Source organism: Dendrobates tinctorius, unplaced genomic scaffold (genome assembly GCF_039654945.1).
Source record: "Dendrobates tinctorius isolate UK_male_01 unplaced genomic scaffold, ASM3965494v1 ptg000022l, whole genome shotgun sequence".
In the NCBI taxonomy this organism is placed as follows: Eukaryota; Metazoa; Chordata; class Amphibia; order Anura; family Dendrobatidae; genus Dendrobates; species Dendrobates tinctorius.
The window spans coordinates 64,456,918-64,483,505 of NW_027361690.1; the positions used below are offsets into that span (position 1 = coordinate 64,456,918).

Consider the following 26,588-nt stretch of genomic DNA (forward strand, 5'->3'; position numbering starts at 1 on the left):
CAATCAGATAGTTGTTACGGCTCAGAAATCAGCAGCCCCATCTTGCTAGAGAGAAACAAAAATTTCCTCCTCGATGAAATCCCTGCTAGTACCATGAGAAAAACTCTCACGGTGCTAGCGGGGATGTCACCGAGGTCACCGCAGTTCAGCCCGGCTGGTAACGAAGCCTCAGTGACCAGACGTAACCTCTATGATGTCACCACCGGTCTCCGAGGCTGCGCTCGCAGCAGTTCAGTCACCAATTGTTCTCAGCCTGGATGGACGCATCTTGGCACTGTCCAGGTTGAAAACTGTTTATCCCCCAGACATGAATTACGGCATGGGACAGAACGATGAACAGGTATGGTATAATGTTGTTTTTCTATTTTACTTTTATTATAGGAAAATTAGGGCTTCGCTGGAATTAGGTGTTTGAATTAAAATGCAAAACTGTGTTTAGTCTTATTTCAAATACAGGACTTTATTCTGGCTGTGTCTTTATTTACCATGTTACTATAGGACTAGTAATGGATAGGTGTCTTATAGACACTTCTCCATACTAATCCATGGGCTTGGTGTCACCTGACAATACAAAGGTGACATCAACCCCACAAATATGAACCCCACTTGCTACCCCTACAATTGTGACAGAATTCGTGTATTTAATAGATACACAATTTCTGGGTGGCTGTGGGCTGCTATTTTTAGGCTGGGGGAGCTAAAATCCATGGCCCCTTACCAGCCTTAGAATACCAGCCCCCAGCTGTCAGCTTTAGCAAGGTTAGTTGTCAAAAATGAGGGGGACCCCATGCCAGTTTTTTTTAATTATTTATTTAAATAATTTAAAAAACAGCGTGGGGACCCCTCTATTCTTTATATCTAGCGTTTGCTGAAGCTGACAGCTGAGAGTTACAGCCCCCAGCTGTGAATTTTGTCTGGCTGGTTAGCAAAAATACAGCCATTTTTTTAAAATTATATATTGACAGCATAGTAGCTGCTAATGAATACCCCCACCAGCTGCTTCTGTTCTCACTGTTATTAGCGGTAGCAGGTGTCAGATGATGGGAGCTGTGGTGCCATCAGCTGACACCAGTGACCGAAGTAAAGTTTATACCTCTGATCACAGCTGAGCACTCCCACTGTCTTTTGACAGTGTGGGAACTGCAGCTCTCTGACCGGCGGGGATGATTTCCCCCTGATCAGAAGGATGTTTTCTGCACTGTCATGCACCATACAGTGCAGCAAACACTGGATGTTCGGGCTCCCCGTTCAAGTGAATGTGTTTCGGGTTCGGGTCCGGGTACTGTTCTGGTACCCGTACTTTTTCTAACTGTTCGGCGGAACCCACCGGACCCGAACATCCAAGTGCCCGTCCATCTCTATCAGTAACCTGTCAGAAGCCATACTGATGAGTACCTAATCAGAGTGTAAGGGTCGGCCAGGGCGATAGTCATTGCTGAGGTAAATGGCTCAGGCATGCCATGGTCTTCCCTCACATAGACATGACAGTTCTCTGTCAGCATACCTGTTGCTCCATTCTTCTCACCTTCAGGGCTTTCCCCAGGTGGCTGCTCATTTTTTCCAGCTCTTTTGTCAAAAACGAAAACAGAGTCGAATTCCAACTTTAAACAAGAAACTTTACTCTTTTGTATTCTCAGTCCGTTCTCTTTAGTTACAGCATTGACATCAGGTAACACACAATTTTCATTCTTCACTTTCCCTAGTTTCTCACTGTCACCTTCCAGAACATTCCCGGGTCATCCCATCTCGATCAGTATCACAGCATCCTCCCTGTCCAGATTCACCATCTTTGGGAGTTTGCTGTCTGTTGTACCCCAGACAAAAGGGCATCTGCCAACATAGCAAGCTGCCTCATAATGAGCGATCTGTGCTGCCGTACTGCTGACAACTGTCTCACTAACATTTGCAGTGTAGTGCTCGGTACTGCAATGTTCTGCACTGCTGTCATCTGTGGCCCTCAAGGCCTGAACGGCTGGGCTCGTGTCCTTAAATGTTACGGGGCTACATGCCTTGTCAGGGCTACTAAGCCCAACTAAATAAAATGCCAGATGCTCCCAGGCTTAACCACAGTTCTCCTGGACCCGTAGAAGCGAGTAATCGCGAAACGGCCGTTGTCGGCACCTCCATCCACTAGCATTCCTCCACGTCCTGCATGTCCACACATTTGATGGAAATTATGTGAAATAAAGACTCACAGTTTTTCATCTACATTGGTGAGTGCTGCATATTTTTTCTTTTTTTGCTACACATTGAATTAACCACAGTTAGGCCCTCCTACATTAACTATTTACATTCTGAGCATAACTATATCCCCATCTAGTGGGCCTACTAGGGATACATACAGAGAATTATACTGTGCACATTAATCAACATTAAATATAAATAACATAAATAAAAGACAGGTATATCATGGCTTTAGACATCCCTTACAAGAGCACCACATGAAGACCCCCCCCACTGGGGCATGGACATAGCATTAACTCCAAACTGAAAATATAGATTAAACAACAACCCCAAGATGAATTTAATCAACCCAGTTATCATTTTAATCAGTATAATGGTGCCAACCCGACAGTTTCTGTTGTAAACTGAGCACAATCCTTAAAGGTTCCCTTTAAAGCACTCTCAAACATACTTTTTGTATTCCATCTCCATCCTGCTCTTTCTTATGATCAGTATATTTCAGGTGGACTCCTCACCACTTGCCTTGGACTCTTATGGCAAGGAGGATTCCACTTAATTTTCCGTGGGGATGGAGCACAAAATAAATGTGTTCCCCCAACAGTGACTCCAGATTCCACTAACCCTTCAACAGTACAAGGATCAGTGACCTTTCAGAAACCATACTGATGAATACCTAACCACAGTCCTCCCCGGGGCAAGAGCATATCATTAACTCAAAACTGAAAATAAAGATTAAACAAGAACCACAAGACTGATTTCATCAACCAATGTATCATTTTAATCAGTATAACAGCACCGACCTGACAATGTCTGTAGGTTACTCAGCACAATCCTGCTGACAGGTTCCCTTTAATTTCCCTGTTTAAAAATAGAGTTAAAGACAAAATTATATCTGCTTGCAACTACCACCTACCACTAGGGGGAGCAGAGGAGCTTACTGACTATACATTGAAGGCTGTGATAAAACAGTATGAAGTAAGATCCCCCTAGCGGGGGCTGCAGACTACTTAAAGGTTTGGTTTCTGGACCTCTGACCAATAGAATGACATGTTACAAATGTATTCAGCACATAATATTTGACCTATTGTCTTGTTTTTTGTTTTTTTTTATCTAAAAGAACCACTAACTAACACAGTAAGACAGCAACTCTTTAATAGGCTCCATTGTGTTTACTGATGGGAGACCTTCTGGGTCAGGCTATAACAGTTTTCATAGAATTAAACACAATGCAATATGTCAAGTTAAAATAAAAGTCCAGACTATATAATTGCACCTTATTATTTCTGTGAATAATGCAAGAAGCATTTCCATTTGCTATAATTGGTTTCTGTTTCAGGGATTTTATCTCTCTAAAGGTACAGTGCTGTTTTTTTCTTTGTAATTTTTGCTACAGATTACTTGCATTGTTCCATATGTCTTTGCAATTAACTGGTTGAATCTCCATTTTTCCTGCTTAGTGTTAAAGAACATTGAATTTGTGGATGAGCTTGTGATTAAAAGTGTAAAGGCTGGGTACCCTCCCGAGTGCTTGTGTTCAAAGTAGAAGATATTATATGATTTCTTTAATTACCCCAGGAGCTTTAATGCATTATCAGTAATCTGATTGCTACAAATCTCCCAGGTAGCGGTACAGATGTACCAGGTACTAGACTAGGTAATCTATGAGGTGGTTACTTCTGGTGGCCTGGGACCAGTTTACCAATGGGTCTATTATTTCAAGATATTATAATTCTGCAAGTAAAATCATGGAAGAAGAAGATATTAATTTACATGTACAATAAAGACACATTGCAATTTCTTCTTGCAGGTCTTTTCCATGTAAAATGACCAATTCTCCCATTCCTACTATATTTTGTATTTAAACTCTTAAGGCTATTTTCCCAAGAAGAGCTTTTGATGAGTTTTTGATGTTGCAGATATTCTGCACCATTTCTGTACTCAATTTTTCCAAATACGCAGCGTAAAAACCTCACCAAAAACTCATCATGGGAACTTAGCCTTACAGTTTCAGGAACTTAATAACCTGTATAGATCAAGAACTTCAACACCAAAAGAAAATAGAAAATAGCTGATTGTTTATAAGTAGGGCTACCAACGTTGAGAGGGTGCGCCATCGCGTCTACAACCAGGATGCCAACAAGCAGGTAGGGCAATTTTCAGGGTTCTTCTAGGGAGAGATTAGCTTTGGAGATAAGTTATTATACTGTCTCTTCCCTTTTGGCCCTCACTCTCTGCACCATTTTAAGTATCTTGACTTTTTTTAATATACTTTATTAAAGGTTAATTTTAAGAGGTCTATTTTCTTTTGCTGTGGAATAATATTGAGACCCTATTATTTATTTAATAAAGGTTTTGCCTAGATCAAGAACTTCCCATAGTTGATGGTTTGCATGATATATCCACCATTTCCCAGTAGACCAATAACGTAAACTCAAGGCTTATAATTGTATTTGATATTTTATTTGATACATGGCAGAAATCCCACAGGACAAGACAGAGATGTGTATATCGCTGAGGATTACTAAGATCAGGTACATAGTAGACACTCAAATATTTATATACCTGTCGACCAACAGCTTTTCTCATCAACAGCCAAGCATGTATGTTTTGCAATTCCCCAATCCTTTGTTCTCCCTGCATCAGGTGATCAAGGAGAATGATCTCCATGCTAACTAGATGGTTAACTAAAACTAACAAAACTGTGTATGGGCACCATTGATTGTAAGAAGTATTTAAATGAATGGATCCAGTGTGCACATTCGGCTACACTTCCAATCAAATTCCTCGTCACTGTGACCATGTGGTGTTTAAGAATAGATGACTGCTGAGCCATTTTTTTCACACTCTGTGGTGGTCTCAGGGTTGAATTCTTCAGCAGTTGCATACTTACCTTTAATCTACTTCGTAGGTAGCAAGGTTGATTCTGGAAAAAAAAGCCTTTATTATTACAACTCGCATTATTGAAATGTATTTTTTTATTTAGAAATATTTCTATCAGTCTCCTTAACAATACTCTTGGAGTACTTTCACAAATGTGAAAGTACTCCAAACATCTTTTATTCTCTTTCAGTCATTCCCAAAGTCACAAAGCACTTGTTATCCAACCCGGTGTTCACCTGCATCGTTCTCGCAGCTTGCATGGAGATAGCTGTGGTAGCTGGCTTTGCAGCATTCTTGGGAAAATATCTCGAACAACAGTTCAACCTGACAACCTCATCTGCCAATCAACTGCTAGGTAAGACTAATGAGTGACCAATGAGTAACCCACTCAACTCCCTTCCCTCCAAATTAAATGAATTACTCAAGAGAAAAAATGCATGTAAGATTATGAGATTCTCCAAGAGTTGTATCGACTTCAATTCTCTGTAGGACACTTTGGCCTTGACTAATAAATGTCAAATATCATATTTAATGACTTGGTGACATAATGTTATGGCGCTGATGCATCTGGAGTGCCAGACTAAATGCTTTATAGTTGGGTTATGTTGTAATCTAGGTGACTGACCCCTTTTCGCTGCATATTTTAAGACATTAGATAAAGGGAGCTAAACAGACACGACTGACTTCCTTGTCTACATATTGCTTAATCTAGCAAAAATAATTGTGAGGTGCCTAGGTGTGAATTGGATATATTCCAGTGACATTTTGTCATTTGGCTGATTAGATATTTCTTGTCATAATTCATCCATTGGGTAAGTATTATATTAAAATATAAAGTAGACAAGCCATCAGTCACGGTGCAAGCAAAATGAAGAGACAGGTTACAGATGGAAACTGCTGAGAGTAGTTAATGAAGCACAAGCCTGATATAAGCTGAGAAAACTTATAGAATAGGGATAAGTGCGCAAGAGAATCAGTAAATATGTGAATCTATATGGTATGGTATTGCTGCATTGGAATATATGGCAAGTGGATACTGGAATCTTACAAGAATTGCTTGCATGGAATAAGTGTTAGGGTTGGTGGATTGCACTAAATAAAAATGAATAATAAAGTGCAATCGCAACCTGGGGTTCACCGTGCAGAGATGTATAACTGCTGCTAGTAATCAATGATGGAACACACAGCGAATGAAAGCTTGTACACACAGAGTTAACGCCACTCAGTGTGAACAGGGTGCTGAGTTCCAAGATCTATTGCTCCACATAGAGGAACAGAAGAAAAGCATACTAAGTGCAATGCCCTGTTAAACATCACAGGAATAGCAAGTGAAACTTCAATGAAGCTAGATATAATACCCTAACTAAGGGTTGAAATTGCCCTGTAACTCCACTGTGCTAACCGCACACGTGTAGGACACAGGTGCTAAATTAAGAGCTAGTTGCCCCCACTGACGCTATCTGCTTGCCCACGTGTTCAGTCCCAAGTCTAGGTAGACTCTCACAGCATACAAACAGATTGGTAGAGTATCCACAATCAGACCATAACACATATGATACTAGAGCACCGTCATGCACCTCTGAGATCCTTTTATACACTAGGCTTATGTCCAGTCGGACAGGACCTTGCCCGTGGACCAATCCGGAGCTGCCACATCACCAAAGCAGCTGACTTCTGCCTACCAATGAAAAGACACCACCTAACGGACATGTTCAGTATGGTGATCTCCGGACTTAGACTCCAGAGTGCCAGACTGCACCTGAATATCACTGGTTACTAAGTGCTTGGCTGAAGAGTCAGCAGTAACCAAGCATACACCACGAGCCTGAGCAAGACATTTGGACCGACGTCTATGCTGGGCAGGACTTGCAGCAGCTGGACCCGAATGGGGAACCACTGAGACAGACAAGTCTTGGGATCTATCCCGCACAGTGGGAGATTCCCGATGCCTAACATTACCCCCCACTAGCGTTTCCCCCTGGTGACGTTCACCACGCTCAAAAGCCACAAAAAGCTGGGGGGCACGAATGTGTTCAATAGGCTTCGAGGACCTATCCTATGGTCCATGACCCCTCCATTCAGCCAAGAAAAATCTTTTGCCGTGCACCACTTTGGACCCGTTAATCACATTGACTTCAAATTCGTCCAAAGACGTACAGTATCTGATCCCCCAATGAAAGTCTCAGAAAACCGAGTCATATGCACAGGTTTTAGAATTGACACATGAAAAATATCGGTGACGTTTAAGTGAGGTGGTAGACTGAGGCGGTACACTACAGGATTCACCTGCTCAAGGACCTTGAAAGGACCTAAATTAGGAGCAAATTTAGTGGAGTCCACACGCAGCTTGATATTACGAGCATAAAAAAGTTAAATCAGCAGCACTCATATATATGAATGCGGCTGATTTAACTTTTTTATGTTGAATCCAGTTCAGCCAGCACCTCCTCCTTCCTAGCTGTGTGCACTTCCTTTCTATTTATATATGATATTACGAGCAGGCAGCCACACTAAATCTCCTGGGGCAAAGACTGGAGCTGGATGACGATGAACATCAGTGGTAGCCCTCATTCTCTCTTTAGACAACCTAATTGCATCCTGCATGCGATCTCAGATATCACGGGCCTCCATTGCCCAGTCCACCACCCTCGGGTTGGAAGATGAGACGGGCATAGGCCCAGGGACACGCGGATTCTGACCGTAAGAGAGAAGAAGTCTGCCCCGTGGAATCATCATTATTTAAGGCAAACTCCGCCCAAGGCAACAAGAATGACCAGTTGTCATGCCTGACAGACACAAAATGCCGTAAATAGGTGACCAATGACTGATTGGTCCTCTCCACCAGCCTATTCTTCTCAGGATGGTATGCAGATGACAAATTGAGCTCTATACTGCGCAGGTGACAAAGCTCCCTCCAAAAACGAGACGAGAACTGGAGACCCCAGTCACTGGCAATCTTATCAGGCATCCCATGAAGGCAGAATATATGTCTAATAAATTAGACTGACAGAGCCTGAGCACAAGGTATATGGGGCAGAGGAACCAAGTGCACCATCTTGGAGAAATGGTCATTAGCAACCCAGATGACATTGTTGTTACGAGACTTAGGCAAGTCCACAATAAAGTCCATCCAGACCATCTCCCAGGGCCTATCTGCCACCGGCAAAGGATAGAACAGACCTGCGGGTCTCTGCCTGGAAGGCCAATTTCTGGCACTCGAGATACAAGCTTGGACATAATCTCTGATATCTCACACCATCCAACGCCACAATAAGACCTCCATAGGAGCTCAGTGTTTCTTTTAATGCCAAAATGGCCACCCAATTTAGAGGTGTGTGCCCACGAGAGAACCTCTAGCCTTAAATTAGGTGTCACATAACACTTGCCTGGAGAATGTCATACAGACTGCTCAGGTCCCATTCATTAGTAACTATCCGTGAACCAGTCAGGCCTATACATGGCATTGAAGTTCAAGCATATGTAAGAGATGAACAGTTGAGGCCACAGTTTGAAGCCTAATAGAGTGTTCGCACGCAAGCACCACCATCTGCTGGTCAAATGTTGTAAGATGAGAGAAAGTAGCAAGAACTGTATCAACTGGAACTCTAAGGCAAAGTACATGGTTCTTGAGTGGAAGAAAATGGAGGCGACACCAGGCAGATGACGACTGTGGTGCAGTTATTAATTATAAAAGGCCCAAAAGGGTGCAGAAGAGGAGTAGTTGGAGCTTGGACCTGTAGCAGGACGGACGTGCGGTGCAGCAGGGTTGGCATATAGCCGCCCTTGCGAGTAACCAGATCTGAGTAAAGAACCGAAGGAGTAGATTTGAGTGAGGAACTGAGTAACCAGAACCAAGTAAAGAACCGAGTAACCAGATTCAAATGAGGAACCGAGTGACCAGAACCAGAGATAAAAGACCAGAGCTGGGAAACCTTGGACAAGTACACAGAGCCAGGGCAGAGATGACTAGGCCACAGAAGAGGGACATTCGTGTGAGCTGTAACTTCTGATGTAGATGTACGTTACAAAGGGGAGTAAAGCCATGCTTCAGGGTATTACAGCGGCCAGCAGAATGGGTGTGCAAACTTACTGATTGATAAGAGTAATGCACCTTACGGTGTAGAATTGTAGACTCCCTAATGATGGTTCATATTGCCTAGGAGAGTGAAGGTGATGATGGGCCTACTAGTACTGTGACACCTTTTTGGTTGAGGTATTAGGTCAGAGACATCCATGATATGGCTGAAGAGCTGGAAAGGGATGATGAGACACACAAATTTCAGACTTGCCTCAGCTCTTGTAGCCTCTCAGGAAGTGGAAGGTGAACATTGACCAAATTAAGTACTGGGATGCCCAACAGACCCCTGAAAAAATTTGATTTACATAGAATTTACACATGGCAGGTGGCAGAAGGTCCTGTGGCCCACTCATAACATAACATAGTAACATAGTTTTGAAGGCTGAAGGAAGACCTTATGTCCATCTAGTTCAGCCTATTTTTAGTGCAGCTGTTCTGCATTGTTGATCCTGGGGAAGGCAAAAAACCCACAGAGTAGAAGCCAATTTTCTCCATAGGGAAAAAAATTCCTTACCCTAAGCTGGGTCAACCATCTACCTATAATATTCTGTTATTCGTAACCTTCTATACTGTTACTCACAAGAAAAGCATCCATTCCTTTCTTAAATTCATTCAGTGAGTTGGCCATCACCACTTCCTCAGGAAGAGAATTCCAGAGCCTCACTGCTCTTACCGTGAAGAACCCTCTTCTATGCTGGTGCAGAAATTGTCTTTCCTCCAAACGAAGAGCATGCCCCCTTGTTCTTGTCACAGTCCTTGGTACAAACAGTTCATTGGAGAGATCTCTGTATTGCCCTCTGATATACTTGTACATATATATTAAGTCTCCCTTAAGTCTTCTCTTTTCTAGAGTAAATAGACCTAATTTTGATAACATTTCTGGGTATTGTAGTGAACCAACTCCATTTATCATTTTAGTAGCCCGCCTTTGAACCCTTTCAAGTTCAGTAATGTCTTTCTTGAGCACCGGCGTCCAAAATTGCACACAATACTCCAAGTGTGGTCTGACGAGTGATTTGTACAGAGGGAGAATTATGTTTTCATCTCGTGTCCCCAGACCTTTTCTAATGCATCCCATGACCCTTTTTGCTTTGGTGGCAGCTGCCTGACACTGGGCACTCCAATTTAGCTTCTTATTGACTAAGATGCCTAAGTCTTTTTCCATGTCTGATTTCCCCAGCAGTTTCCCATTTAGTAAGTAATTGTAGCATCTGTTTCTCCTTCCCATGTGCATAACCTTACACTTATCTGTGTTAAACCTCATTTGCCATTTTCAGCCCAATTCTCCAATTTACTCAAATCTGTCTGAAGTTGCAAACTGTCCTCCTTTGTGTTAACTACCTTACATAGTTTTGTATCATCTGCAAATACTGAAACTATACTGTGTAAGCCATCCACTAGATCAATAATAAATATTTTAAATAGTAGGGGGCCCAATACAGAACCCTGTGGTACCCCACTAGTAACCCTGGCCCAATCTGAGTATGCACCATTAATAACCACTCTTTGTTTTCTATCACTAAGCCAGCTACCTACCCATCTACACACATTTTCCCCTAGCCCAAGCTTTCTCATCTTACTTACCAATCTTTTATGTGGGACAGTGTCAAATGCTTTAGAGAAGTCGAGATAAATGACATCCAATGATTCTCCTTGGTCCATTTGAGAGCTTACATCCTCATAGAAGCTGATCAGGTTAGTTTGACAGGAGCGATCCTTCATAAATCCATGTTGATATGGAGTTAAACATTTATTAACATTGAGATATTCCATAATGGTATCCCTTAGAAACCCTTCAAAAATTTTACCCACAACAGATGTTAAGCTTACCGGCCTATAGTTTCCAGGTTCCCTTTTGCACCCCTTTTTGAATATTGGTACCACATTTGCTTGCCGCCAATCAAAAGGAACAGACCCTGTTTCTATAGAGTCTTTAAATATAAAGAATAGAGGCCTGTCTATCACGTTACTTAACTCCCTTAATACCCGAGGGTGAATGCCATCAGGGCCTGGTGATTTGTCAATTTTAATCTTACTAAGGCGGTTCTGTACTTCTTCCTGGGTTAGGCAGGTAATACTTAATGGGGAGTTTACATTATCACTCTGCATTTCCCCTGGCAAATCCTTTTCCTGTGTGAACACTGTTGAGAAAAAAGTATTTAAAACATTTGCTTTTCCCACATCGCTCTCTGTGATTTCACCCTCATTGTTCTTTAAAGGGCCGACGCCATCAATTTTAATCTTTTTACTGTTTATATAATTAAAGAATAGTTTAGGATTTGTTTTACTTTCCTTAGCAATGAGTCTCTCAGTTTCCACTTTTGCTAAAAGTATTTGTTTTTTACACATTTTATTTTTTCTCATACTTCTGCATCTGGTCACAAATATAACTGCTGGAACCCTTATGTTTACTGTATACGAGTGATTGCGCGCCCTTTGGGCATGCGCAGGGATTTAGAAAGGGATTGAGCTCGTCACGAATGGTAAGCCTATATGCATAGTACTGCAATAGGGTGATTTTGTCTTGTCGATCTTGATCCACTGGTATGGATGGTAGATCAATGTCACCAATTCCTTGAAGTTGCACACTTAGGGCAATTGGAGTTGTCAAATTTATTGTCCATCCACTGTCCCCATATGGGAAAAGAAGTGGATATGTCATTGCATCACACTTTCTTTGAAGAAAGCTGATTTGAACTGTTTGGTTTTCACTTTTCAGGTGAACTCTGTTGTCCCTATTAAATGGGGGTTCACCCAAAGCATTTTGATAAATTATGGCTACTGAATTGCACCTTGGTGCATTGTAGCACCTCTGGTCATCATTGTAGTCATTTATAATTGGCATTGTTATTTTGAGTGGATCGCGATTTTCTAATTGAGCAATACTCTCTTCCTCTCTTTCAAATTCCCTCATCATTGTGAAGGCTCTTGCGAGTGGGTTAATTGCTTTCGTTTTCTCTCCAAGAGATGACAGCAATGCTGGGAGGCACTTTTTATTTGCTTGACTTCTAGTACTTAATGCTTCTTCACTGTCCAAGATATAAATCTGGGCATACTTGGGAGTACTACCCACAGCGAGATGCAATGGGGGCAGTTCTGTGGTAAATTTGTCCATGAATTTGAAAACAGTATGGACCATGCCCAGGAGGTGGCGCTACTTGTGCTCCCATTGATGCCAAAGCAAGAGAGCTATTGTTTTGCCTTATATTATCCATAAAGTTAATGGAGTGCTGATGCTCTCCTTTCATAAACTTGACTAATTGATCATCCATACGAATGGGACGTAATTGGATGTGCCATCTCTTGCAGCAGGAACAGAATGTTTTGTCCTGCGCCATTTCGTCTTTGAAATTTTTAGATTGGCAGAACTGACATTGAAATGTCAGTTCGCCAGCACAGTGCTCTTCAATACGTGTCTCATCAATTTGATTAAGAAGCCCTCTAGCGGCAACTGTAACTTGCCGTCATCGAGTGGCTCTTGCATTTTGGACACGTCTTCTATCTTGTTCATGTCTTAGTGAAATTTGTGTATCTCTTTGTGCATTGCGTGTTGCTCGTTGTCGTGCAGAATTAGATGTTCTATGTGATTTAGTTACTTCATTTGTTTCGCTTGCTCTGGCCGCCCAGTGTCAGGCTGAATCAACAATTCTTTGACAATTTCGTTCATCTTCTGTTTCATTAAGATGCAGGTTACGCCTCCGTCTGTGATTTGCTTCTCTATGTGCAGCAGCGTGATCAATTTGATCCTTCTTTGCAATGTTGCCTAACAGTGTAGCCTCACAGGCTAACGTTCAAAAAAGTCTTATGCCTTAACTCGTCACCAGGGAGAGCTCCTCTTTTTATTACATATGTCACTTAACTCCTATACAGGGCCTTACAGTACTTAGGTATCCATGGTTATGCCCACGCATATAGTCAGTTAGCTGCTAGTGGTAGTAACTATGGTTACCTAAGTTACTGTTAAGCTGTGGATGACTCATTGCGCACAGACAGACGGTTGGGCTGTGGATGACTTATTGTGCACAGACACATGGACACGTCCAAATTAGGTATATGGATAGAAAACTTTAATTTGACACTTAACAAAGCACAAGCCATGGAACATGTCCTGTTAGGTGTTAAGTTACACTTTTCTGCATCTAAGGTTGGTTTTAGACAAAGTATGGCCTTGGGTAAAAATTAAAAATGGGTCCAGAAAAACTAAAATGTTTGTACCAGCACACAAAAATATTTTTGGTCCGAGCCGATTTTATACCATAAAATAAGCGCTGTTTGACTATATTCAAGTTGTTTGGCACTTACTTACTGGCCTCTCTGAATTTGCTGACAAAGAATAATGGGAGTGAGACTATCAAAAACCACCAGCTAAAACTGGAAATAACCTGCTTGTGGACACCACAGCGTACAGCTTGACCATTTGACCTTGTCTCATATGAAGGGATTAACTCTAAAAAACCAAAACATAACAGAAACCCAATACCCATATAAAATGTGGGGGGCGACTGGCTTTCTCTCTCATGGAGTCATTCACTTTCCTGTCTTTTCCATCTGACTTAGACCAATATAACTTCTCCAACAGCTTGCGTCTGTAGAGTTTACCAAAAATACATTTGACTTCTCACATTTCAAGTATAGTCCCCATCTATTCCAAGTCTACACAAACTCCCAACCCTATTGATAGCCCAATGCTGAGCTGCTGATGTATTTTTCCCTGTTACTGTACCTTCTGTTTGACAAGGTAACAGTGCCCTTATTGCCCTAATCAGTAATGTCCACCACTATATCACTTGCATAAAAAGCACCCCCTTAATGCTATCTAGATGGCAAAATTGTTCCTTAGAAAATATCAGTCATCTGTGAATGCCCTGAAAAATCATAGTATTCATAACTTTACCCTAGAAAGTTGTAATGACTCCTGTTTGCCCCTCTGACAGGCAGAATACCCTAAGTGTCCCTATAATGAAATAATGCCTGTTAAAGCAGTGGGATATAAAAGTTTGGACACCCCTGGTAAAAATGACTGCTCTTGTGAACAATGTTAAGCAAGTTGAAAAGTAAATGATCCCTTAAAGATGACACGTTTAGTTTGCATTTTAAGAAAAAAAAAATTGTCTCTTTTTGCATTTTAAAAATTACAAAAAGGTAAATGGACTAATACAAACGTTTGGGCACCCTTTTAAATTTATGTGCTGAGATAACTTTGATCAAGGTTTCAAACCTTAGCTTGTTAGAGCTATAACTTATTCATTATCATCGTTAAGAAATGTTAGGTGATGCAAATTTTTCAGCTTTATAAAAACCCAGCCTCCTCTAACCTTGTGCCAAAAACAGCAGCAATGGGTTCTTGTAAGCAGCTGCCTAGCACTCGGAAAATGAAAATGGTGGAGACCCAAAAAGCAAGAGAAGACTATAAGAAGAAAGCAAAGCGTTTTCAAATTGCATTTTCCTCATTTTGAAATGTAATTAAGAAATGGCAGTTAACAGGAAGAGTGGAGGTCAAGATAAGGTCTGGAAGACCAAGCAAAATTTCAGTGAAAGCTGCTTGTAGGATTGCTAGAGAAAAAATTCAGAACCCCTGCTTGATGGCAAAAGACCTTCAGAAAGATTTAGCAGATTCTGAAGTTGTGGTACATTGTTCTACTGTTCAGAGGCACATGCACAAATATGGCCTTCATGGAAGAGTCATCTCAAGAAAACCACTTCTGTGTCCTCACCATAAAATTGAGCTTCAGAAGCATGAAAAAATACATTTAAACAAGCCTGATGCATTTTGGAAACAAATCCTGTCGACCGATGAGGTTAAAATAGAACTCTTTGGCCACATTGATCAAAGATGTGTGTGGAGAAAAAAGGGGGCAGAATTTCAGGAAATGAGTATCTCGCCAACCATTAAACATGGTGATTGATCAAAGGACAGACTTTCCCATTACTGAGATAGGAGATAACATTTGCTAGTCATAAGATTCCATGTAGACAAGAGGAAGGCGAAGCTCTGTCACTATCTCCTCCCTCCTTTCATCGACATAGGTTTGTATCCATAGGAACTGCCATCTTCTATCTCAGTAATGGGAAAGTCTGTCTTCACTGTATACAGAGTTTATATCAGAATTGAAAATTTTGATGGCAGAGAAGTAGATTTCTCTAATAAAATAGGATAAAAAGTTTCTTATTGTGTACTATTGATTTATGAAATAAAAATTAAAACGGCAATTACTGTTTAACTGTATCGGTGTACTATAGTTCTAAATTGCGGTCTCTCTGGGTGGGCTTCACCATGTGCATAGGTTGCTACCCCCTTTGCTCTGCTACTGCGGGAGGCTCTCTCTCTCGAGATAGGCGGATTCAGGTCAAACCCCAGGGTGCTTCCTTTCCCGCTAATGCCAGCCCTGTATGCATCAAAACATTTTGTGGTACAATAAGTTTGTCAAGTTAAAAAAAAAAGTATAGCTGAAGGCCACTGGGCTCTATAGGCTATGAGTAGATACTATGCTTACAAATACCATATAAATTCGAGTATAAGCCGAGATTTTCAGCCCATTTTTTGGGCTGAAAGTCCCCCTCTCTTCTTATACTCAAGTCATATACGCCAGGGGGTCGGCGGGGGTGTCAGGTCATACTTACCCCCCAACGCATCTCTGCAGCCCCCCTGTTTGTCCCACAGTTTCCCTTCCTGCCTTTAGCGGTCACACGGTACTGCTCATTAAACTCATGAATATGCTCATATTCATGAGTTTAATAAGGGATACCACGTGAGCGCTGAAGGCAGGAAGGGAGACCATGGGAGAATGGGGCTGCAGAGATGGCGCCAGGAGGGGGTGAGTATAGGATATATTCACCTGTCCCCGGTCCATCGCTGCTTGCCGCTGTCTGCTGTGTCCTCTGTCAGTGACATTCAGACAGCAGAGGGCGCGATGATGTGGTTAGTGCGCGCCGCACCCTCTGCTGCCTGAACGTTACTAACAAATGACGTGGCAGACAGTGGCGAGCAGCGATGGGCCGGGGACAGGTGAATATCTCAGGTGTCGGGTCCTGAGACAGCAGTGACACCGGCACCTGGCCCTCAGCAACGGAGAGGTGAGTATGTCATTTTATTTATTTTTATCTGCAGCAGCAGCGGCAGCAGCATATAGGGCATAATCTATGGGGCATTTTAGGGGGGCATAATCTATGGAGAAGCATGTGGGGGCATAATATATGGAGCAGCATATGGGGGCATGATATACGGAGCATCTTATGGGGGCAGCATATGGAGGCATGATATATGGAGCATCTTATGGGGGCAGCATATGAGGGCATAATCTATGGGGCAGCATAAAGGAGGCATAATCTCTGGAGCAGCATATGGGGGCATAATCTATGGAGCAGCATATTGGGGCATAATCTACAGAGCATCTTATGGGGGCAGCATATGAGGGCATGATCTATGGAGCAGCATATGGGGGCATAATCTATGGAGCAGCATATGGGGCATATTATTCTATGGAGCATCTTATGGGGCATAATCTATGGAGCAGCATATGGGGGCATAATCTATGGAGCAGTATATGGGGACATAATCTATGGAGCAGCATATGGGGCATAATCTATGGAGCAGCATATGGGAGGAGCATATGGGGGCATAATCTATGGAGCAGTATATGGGAGCAGCATATGGCGGCATAATCTATGGAGCAGTATATGGGAGCAGCATATGGGGGCATAATCTATGGAGCATCTTATTGGGGCAGCATATGGGGGCATAATCTATTGAGCATCTTATGGGGACATAATCTATGAAACATCTTATGGGGCCATAACCTTTATGGAGCAGCATATAGGGCATATTATTCTATGAAGCATCTTATAGGGCCATTATTAACCTTTGTGCAGCATTATATTGGTTGTATTTTGTATGAAGCATCTTATGGGGCCATCATGAACTGTATGGAGCATTATATGGGGCTCCTGATTCAATATGGATATTCAAAAACATTTAACCTACTGATGGTTCAATTAATTTTACTTTTATTGGTATCTATTTTTATTTTTGAAATTTACCAGTAGCTGCTGCATTTTCCACCCTAGGCTTATACTCGAGTCAATAAGTTTTCCCAGTTTTTTGTGGCAAAATTAGGGGGGGCGGTTTATTCTCGGGTTGGCTTATACTCGAGTATATACAATAGTTTACAATGCTCCCTTCTATAGTTTGGAGGTACATGAGTTACGCATAGTCTGCTTATTAGCTTTTGGAATCCAGTGGATCCCTATACATTTCTGCACAGAGGCTCATTGCATTCATCACGGAGCTGTAGGAAGTTGCCATTAGTTATCGGGCCATTCAAAAGGGTCGCAGTGGGGATCGACAAAACAGTGAATAGTTAGTATTGTACTGTAAGTATGTCACAAGGTTTCAGTTGTTTGATTTGGGAAACTGCTTTAGGAATGTTTATGTTTTCAACCCCCCGCCCAAATTATCTGGTAGAAACCTGCAGTAACAATATTATGTCTTCTCCTAGGAATGACAGCAATACCCTGTGCATGCTTGGGCATTTTTCTTGGTGGACTTCTTGTGAAGAAATTAAGTCTGTCTGCCCTGGGAGCAATTAGAATGGCGATGCTGGTAAACCTGGTTTCCACTGCATGCTACGTGTCCTTTCTCTTCTTGGGATGTGATACTGGTCCAGTAGCCGGAGTGACTGTTCCCTATGGAAACCTGTGAGTGCTGTTCCTTTCATTGTAAATCATGTTTATTACATTCCACGTTTATCATCTACTTGGCGATGCATTTTTACAGTTATTTTAAGGTCAAGTTTACGTAATTCATTGGATGGAACAGATGTCACTAAACGACTTTATATCCATGTCGATTTATATTACGGGCCAGCAGAACAAGCCGTGAAATACAGGCAGCCAATGTTTCAGGAGATTCTTTATGAAATAGCAGAGTTAAAACTGACACAATTACTCTACTCATCGCTAAACTGCCATAAATCTCTTCCATGCTGCAGTCTGGACACGCCACGTTTAGTCATCTTAAGTTATGTAGATTTTATTTTTCAGGAGAAAACGGAGATAAACAAGCTGCGAGACAAACTAAAAACATGGGCATTTATCCTATTTATTCTCTCACTTTTATTAAAGGACAAAAAAAGATCTTTACGGTAAACATAAAAATGTTCCTGTAGTGTTCTGTTCCATGTTCCAGCGCAGACACATGAATCCTGGCAGCACATCATGACTCACTGGCCCATATATTTTGCACTTTTAATGTATCAGTTATAAATTCTCACTTTACGGATAAGACATCTCTTACCCTTCTGGGAATTTTATTACATACTCCTATTTCTCACAATAAAAACTCAATGCATTTTGATGCAGAGAAATATTGTCACATACAGTTGAAACCAGAATTTTACATACTCTATATAAAAAGAAACATGTTTTTCTCAATATCTGACATGAAATCAGAATAAACCTTTCCCGTTTTAGGTCAAGTAGGATTACCATAATAATTAATACTTGCCAAAAGCCAGAATAATGAGACAGAGAAAGTTTTAAGGCATTTTTATTACTTACTGCAAAGTCAAAAGTTTACATACATTTCATTTGTATTTTGTACCACTGCCCTTAACCCCTTAGTGACGGAGCCAATTTGCAGCTTAATGACGAGGCCAATTTTTATAATTCTGATCAATGTCAATTTATGAGGTTATAACTCTGCAAAGGCTTCAAAGGATCCCTCTGATTCTGAGATTGTTTTTTTGTAACACATTTTACATCATGTTAGTGGTAAAATTTCTTCGATATGACTTGCGTTTATTTATGAAAAAAATGGAAATATGGTGAAAATTTTTAAAATTTTGCAATTTTCAAACTTTTAATTTTTATGCCCTTAAATTAGTGAGATATGTCACAAAAATACTTAATAAATGACATTTTCCACATGTCTGCTTTACACCAGCTCAACTTTGGAACCAAAATTTTTTTTGTAAGGAAGTTATAAGGGCTAAAGTTGACCAGCGATTTCTCATTTTTACAACAAAATTTACAAAACCATTTTTTTAGGGACCACATCACATTTGAATAGAGATAAGCGACTTTGCCTTTTTTCGGGTCGAGTTGGGTTTCATGAAACCCGACTTTCGCAAAAGTCGGGTCGAACGAAATCGGCCGATTATCGGGAAAAGTCGAAGGCCGACTGAAACACGAAACCCAATGCAAGTCAATGGGGAACCAAGGTCGGCAGGGAGTGGAGGACAGGAAACACACCTACTGTGCCCATTTTAATGCCAAAAACAGTTAGGCATTGAAAACTGGGGGTTATTTGGCTAAAGTTATGGGGGGTAGGGCTGGCTCCAGATTTTTGTGGGCCCAGGGCCAAAGAGTGTCAATGGGCTCCTTTAACACATGCCACAATTCATGATCCTCTGATACGGCAGAGAAATAGCGGTATAGTACAATGAAAAATACTTCACTTCTTACATCTCATGACTGATATCCATTTTAAATTCTCAATAGCTCCAAAAACGGACAATATATTACTCCATATAGTATTATGGCCACTGCATAGTGCGCTATACAGAGTAATGAGGCCCATATATTTCTCCATACAGAATCATTGGTCCCATATAATGTTTGAAACAGTATATGATGAGCTCCACATAATGCTACAGTATATGTTGGCCCCCATGGATGAAGCTCCACTGTGTTATGGGCCCAAATAATGCTCCATATATAATGGGCCCCATTTCTAATGCTCCAGTTCATAATGGGCCCTGTAAATGCTGCTCCAGTGTCTGATGTCCACCTTTGGAATGCTCCAGTGTATGGTGGACCTCATATATCATTCTCCAGAGTATAGTGCTCCCCAAAAATAGCTGTCCCAACATTGAAAACAATTAAATAAGTCTCCTCGCTAGGGAATCCCTGTACTAGTCTGGACTCCTCGTCGTCCCCATCTTCCATCTCACTGCACTTGGACTGTTTAGGCAGAGGGCATACAGACATGATGTCATCGCGCTCTCTGACCAGAATGTCACTGTCAGGAAACGTGGAAGACGTCACGGCGGTGGAGCAGGGAGAGGTAAGTATTTCAACTTTGCAAGTGCTGTGATCCTGAGCAAGCAGGGGGGGGGGCCCTTTTGTTGGCGACGGCACTGGCACAGGGCCCCTCATAGTACGCCGGTGCGTCTGACGGTGGGTGTGCACCCCACCGTCAGAGACACTTGATTCTTCTATGAAGGACCTTGTGCCAGTGCCGTTGCCAAACAGTGTGCCCACCCACCTGTCCAGGGCAACGGCACTCACACGGGTGCGTGCACCATGTGGTGACCCCGGCCCTGTGGGGGAGGTAGCCCAGTTAAGGAGGTGGAAAAATTGCCATATGTTGATGTTGGACATTCAGCAGCTGCAAATGGAGTAATTGGAGAAGTCTACGGAAGAGGAGGACAAAAACAAGCCTTTTTTCTGGCAACCTACGTGTCAGCAGGGGAGGGCGGGACAAAATCCTTTGAAACCCATGCATGGTTCATTTTAATGAAGGTTAGATCATCAACATTTTGGGTCGACAGACTGGTCCTTTTTTCTGTCAGGATTGATCCAGCAGCACTGAAGACTCATTCAGATAACACACTAGCAGCAGGGCAAGCGAGCTCCTGTAAGGCATATTGTTCCAATTCAGGCCAGGTGTCAAGTTTACTGGCCCAATAGTCAAAGGGGAATGACCGGTGAGGGAGAACATCGATATGGGAGAAGTAGTTTGTTACCATAGTTGACAACTGCTGTCTCCCGTCACTTTCGATCGATGCAGTATTACCAGTCGTGTGAGCGGTACTTGAAAAATCAGTCCACAATATGGTCATGAAACCCCTGTGTCCAACGCCACTTCGGCTGTGTGCACCACGAACACCTCTTCCATGTTGCCCCCTACGGCTCGTTGGAAAAACATCACCGCCGCTGTGTGCTGGGAATGCCTCAAACAAACGGTTTACCAGAGTTTCTTGTTTGTTAGCCATTATTATCTCTAGGTTCTCCTGTGGCATGATGTTTTGGAATTTGCCTTTATAGCGTGGATCCAGGATGCTGTTCAACCAGTAGTCATCAACGTTCATCATTTTGGCAATGTGGGGGTCCCTTTTTAGGATCTGCAAGGCATAATCAGACATGTGGGTCAATGTTCCAGGTGTCAATGATGCACTGCGATTGCTAGGTGGAGGAGCACTTTCTGGCAAATCCACGTACCTCCAGTCACGCACAAACCCTGTACCTGACCTTGCCACGCCAACATTTTTTCTTACCCCCTGAGAAGCATCCTCCTCCCCAAAGTAATCATCCCCATCATCCTCCTCCTCCTCTTCCTCTTCTTCCTCCACCTCATCCATAAGACTTCCCTGACCAGACAATGGCTTACTGTCATCGAGGCCTCCCTCCTCCGCTTCCTTCTTGGCTGCAGACGCCTGCTCCTTAATGTGCGTCAAAGTTTGCATCATGAGCAGATGAATAAGTGGGATGCTCATGCTTATGATGGCGTCATCTGCGCTTACCAGCCGTGTGCATTCCTCAAAACACTGAAGTACTTTACAGAGGTCTTTCAGCTTCGACCACTGCACACCAGACAACTCCATGTCTGCCTGCAAACTGCCTGCCCGTGTATCCGCCCACAAATGAATTACAGCCTGCCTCTGTTCGCACAGCCTCTGAACCATGTGCAGGGTGGAGTTCCACCTTGTTGCAACATCGATAATTAGGCAGATTGGGAAGGTGGAGCAATCGCTGCAGCTTCTGCATACGACTGGAGTGTACGGGCGACCGGTGGATGTGCGAGCACAGCCTTCGCACCTTATGGAGCAGGGATGATAACTCCAGATAATTATTGAGGAAGCACTGCACCACCAGGTTTAAGGTGTGAGCCAGGCAAGGTATGTGTCTGAGTTTTGAAAGGGCTATGGCTGCCTCAAAATTCCAGCCGTTATCACTAACTACCTTGCCTGCCTCAAGACGTAGACTGCCCAGCCATGACTCAGTTTGTCGCTGCAAGTAGTCGGCCAGGACCTCCGTGGTGTGTCTGTTGTCACCCAAACACATCATCTTCTACACAGCCTGCTGACGCTTACCACTAGCTGTTCGATAGTGGGACACCTCGTGTGCAACACTGGCAGCTGCGGATGGAGTGCTCATTCGACAGCGCTCTGTGGATGAGCTTTCGCTTCTGGAGGAGGAGGAGGAGGGTCGAACGCCTACAGCCAACTGTTTCCTATACCAGGGGCTAGGCAGCACTATCCCACCGCCGCTGTCCCCTGTGGACCCTGCATCCACCACATTAACCCAGTGCGCAGTGATGGACACGTAACGGCCCTGCCCATGCCTACTAGACCATGCATCTGTTGTGAGGTGCACCTTTCCACTCACTGATTGCTTGAGTGCAAGGACAATGCAGTCTTTCACATGCACGTGGAGGCCTGGGATGGCTTTTCGCGAAAAGAAGTGCCGACTGGGTAAGTCATAGCATGGTACTGCGTAGGCCATGAGCTCGCGGAAAGCTTTGCTTTCAACCAACCGGTAGGGCATCATCTCTTAAGAGATTAGTTTGGCAATGTGGGCATTCAAAGCCAGTGTACGCGGATGAGAGGATGAGTACTTTCTTGTCCTACTCAGAGTCTTTGGTAGGGTGAGCTGGACTTGAGAGCTGCATATGGTGGAACTAGCGGTGGACATGGCGGACTGAGAGGGATGGTGATGGTGTTGGTGGTGTTGCTGATGGCCTAGATTCAGTCTTTCATAGCAATAACATTGTGATTCCATGTCTGCTTTGCCCTTGCGACGACACCTCGACATTTGCTGCTGGTGTGCTAACCGGTGGGCTTACAGTGGGGGAAGCGATGTAGCATTGCTGACTACCTTCATTCGGAGCAGGTGCACATGTGGTACGTGAGGTTTGGTAGTCCGTCCACGCTTGCAAGTGCATGGTGGTTAAATGTCTAAGCATGCAACTGGTATTCAAATTTCTCAGATTTTTCCCTCGGCTAAAGGTCTTTGCGCACTTCTTACAGATAATTTTTGCCTGATCATTAGGCTATGTTCAAAAAAGTACCACACTGCACTCTTCCTACTATGGAAGACATTTTGAGACCTTGCACGGTGTGCTAATTTGACCGTCTGGCCAAGCTGTCCTGCAACTCTTTTGGTTTTTGTAACACGTTTTTGAACTGCTATGGTCCTGCCAGTTAATAGCTGTTGCGATATCATTGCCTGCCGCGGATCCTCCTCCTTCTCTTCTGAGCTATTGGCAGCTGCACCCTCTTCCCCCAATGGATGCCAATCTGGGTCAACAACTGGGTCATCCATCACCTCCTCTTCAATTTCATGTGCACCTCCCTCTGTGTCACTGTGTAAGGTGGTATAGTATGCGGGAAGGGGCACCTGAGTTTCATCAGGGTCTGATTCTGCCTCAGTACACTGCGAGGACAATGTAGTGCTCTGAGTGAATGTACCAGCAGAAAAATCTAGCAGTGGCTGTGCATCAGTGCACTCCATGTCAGATTCATCTTGGACTGGGGAATTCACGATTTGACTTGCTAACCCAGGCATGGTATGTGAAAAGAGCTCCATGGAGTAATCAGTAGTGTGGCCTGCCACATCCTTAACTTTTGGTAGAGGTGAAGGACACAAGGAAAGGTGTTGTTCCTGACCAGGAGCCTCCAATGATGACTCAGTGATTTTATTTTTTGAATCTTCAGAAGAGGAGGCGAGAGAGCTGGAGGCTGTGTCAGCAATATAAGCCAAAACTTGTTTCTGAAGCTCCGGTTTTAAAAGTGGTTTACCTACTCCCAGAAAAGAGAGCCTTCGAGGCCTTGTGGAGCCAGACGATGGCGCAGGCTCAACACCTCCTGCCTTAGGTTCTATTGTGCTTTTGCCACTACCAACAGATGCAATACCACCACCATTGGGACCAGCTGGCAACGACCGCCCACTTCCATGGCGTCTTCCACCATACTTGCTCATTTTTGTGAAAATGTACCCAAAATACCACCAGCTATATAGTACTGTAAAAGAAGATAGAAGGTATATCTACTATTGGTGAGAATTTGAATCTCACTAGAGATTTGAGGACGCAGAACTATTGTCTCTGGACCAGTAGAGATTACACCTCAATGTAACAGGCTGAAATTGGATGGTGTATGACAAGGTGTAGGGTGTCTATAGGATTGGTGAGAATTTGAATCTCACTATACATTTGAGGACGCTGAACTATTGTCTCTGGCCCAGTAGAGATTACACCTCAATGTAACAGGCTGAAATTGGATGGTGTATGACAAGGTGTAGGGTGTCTATAGGATTGGTGAGAATTTGAATCTCACTATAGATTTGAGGACGCTGAACTATTGTCTCTGGCCCAGTAGAGATTACACCTCAATGTAATAGGCTGAAATTGGATAGTGTATGACAAGGTGTAGGGTGTCTATAGGAGTGGTGAGAATTTGAATCTCACTATAGATTTGAGGACGCAGAACTATTGTCTCTGGCCCAGTAGAGATTACACCTCAATGTAACAGGCTGAAATTGGATGGTATATGACAAGGTGTAGGGTGTCTATAGGATTGGTGAGAATTTAAATCTCACTATAGATTTGAGGATGCAGAACTATTGTCTCTGGCCCAGTAGAGATTACACCTCAATGTAAGGCTGAAATTGGATGGTGTATGACAAGGCGTAGGGTGTCTATAGGATTGGTGAGAATTTGAATCTCACTATACATTTGAGGACGCTGAACTATTGTCTCTGGCCCAGTAGACATTACACCTCAATGTAACAGGCTGAAATTGGATGGTGTATGACGAGGTGTAGGGTCTCTATAGAATTGGTGAGAATTTGAATCTCACTATAGATTTGAGGACGCAGAACTATTGTCTCTGGCCCAGTAAAAATTGCACCTCAATGTAATAGGCTGAAATTGGATAGTGTATGACAAGGTGGAGGCTGTCTATAGGATTGGTGAAATTTTGAATCTCACTATAGATTTGAGGACGCTGACAATGATGCTCTCAGTCCAAATATGGATGCAGGCAGCCTAATAAGCAGGACTGCTGCACAGTGCGCACACAAAAGGATGGAAAAATGAACGCTTGGTAACTGTGCAGAAAAGAGGAAGAAAAGTATTTTTGCTTTTAAAAAAGTAGTTTGCACAGCAGTGTGAAAACAGCAATGCAGCTATCATGGAGCCTTATAAGGCAGCCTAATAACCAACAGAGCTGATGCACAAAAATAGAGCCTCCCCTGTCACTGCACACAAAGTGTTGTGTTGTAAGTGGAAATTGCTAACAGCAGAAGCAGTTTTTTTGGTTCTTCTTCCCTGCCTAACGCTCTCCCTACAGAATCAGCAGCAGCAGCAGCTCACCCTATGCTAAGATCGGCATAAGTAAGATGGCGGTCGGCGTTCACGCCCTTTTATAGCCCCTGTGATGCCACTCAAAGCCAGCCACTCACTTGCATGCCCTTCTCAAAGATGGTGGTGACCGATGCCTATGTCATCGCGTTGCCCACAGTGTGCGTCCTCCATCATTGGCTGAAAAAGGGCGCTGGAAGCATCTTTTGAAACGCGACTTTGGTGCTCTGGTCGCCGACCTCGTGGCCGACCTCACGCTATGGTCGGGTTTCGTTTCATGATACCCGACTTCAGCGAAAGTCGGCGACTTTTGAATATGACCAACCCGTTTCGCTCAACTCTACATTTGAAGTCACTTTGAGAGGTCAGTATAACAGAAAATACCCACAGTGACACCATTCTAAAAACTGCACCACTCAAGGTGCTCAATACCACATTCAATAAGTTTAATAACCCTTTACGTGCTTCACAGGAACTGAAGCAATGTGGAAGGAAAAAATTAACATTTAACTTCTTTTTTACAAACATTTTGCTTCAGAACCAATTTTTTTATTTTCAAAAGAGTAAAAAGAGAAAATGAACCACAAAATTTGTTGTGCAATTTCTCCTGAATACGCCGATACCCCACATATGGGGGTAAACCACTGTTTGGGTGCATGGCAGGGCTTGGAACAAAAGGAGCGCCGTTTGACTTTTTCAATGCGGAATTGGCTGGAATTGAGATTGGACACCATGTTGCATTTGAAGAGTCCCTGATGTGCTTAAACAGTGGAAACCCCAAACAAATGACCCCATTTTGGAAACTAGACCCCTTAAGGAACTTATCTAGATGTATGGTGAGCACTTTGAACCCCCAAGTGCTTCACAGACGTTTATAACGCAGAGCCGTGAAAATAAAAAATCATTTTTTTTCCTCAAAAATGATGCTTTAGCCTACTATCTTTTATTTTTATTTTCCCAAGGGTAACAGGAGAAATTAGACCACAAAAGTTGTTGAGCAATTTGTTCTGAGTACACTGATACCCTATATTTGGGGGGAAACACTATTTGGGCACATGGGAGAGCTCAGAAGGGAAGGAGCGCTAT

The 26,588-nt window shown here is 43.0% G+C and overlaps 1 protein-coding gene across 1 annotated transcript in view; it reads left to right on the forward strand.

Annotated features, from left to right (window-relative positions):
• SLCO3A1 (solute carrier organic anion transporter family member 3A1) overlaps nt 1-26,588 on the forward strand; it is a 680,913-nt gene that overhangs the window by 490,798 nt on the left and 163,527 nt on the right. The window contains exons 5-6 of the mRNA XM_073568740.1: nt 5,255-5,419; nt 17,638-17,836. Of these exons, the coding sequence (XP_073424841.1) occupies nt 5,255-5,419; nt 17,638-17,836 (364 nt within the window). The remainder of the gene's footprint in view (nt 1-5,254; nt 5,420-17,637; nt 17,837-26,588) is intronic.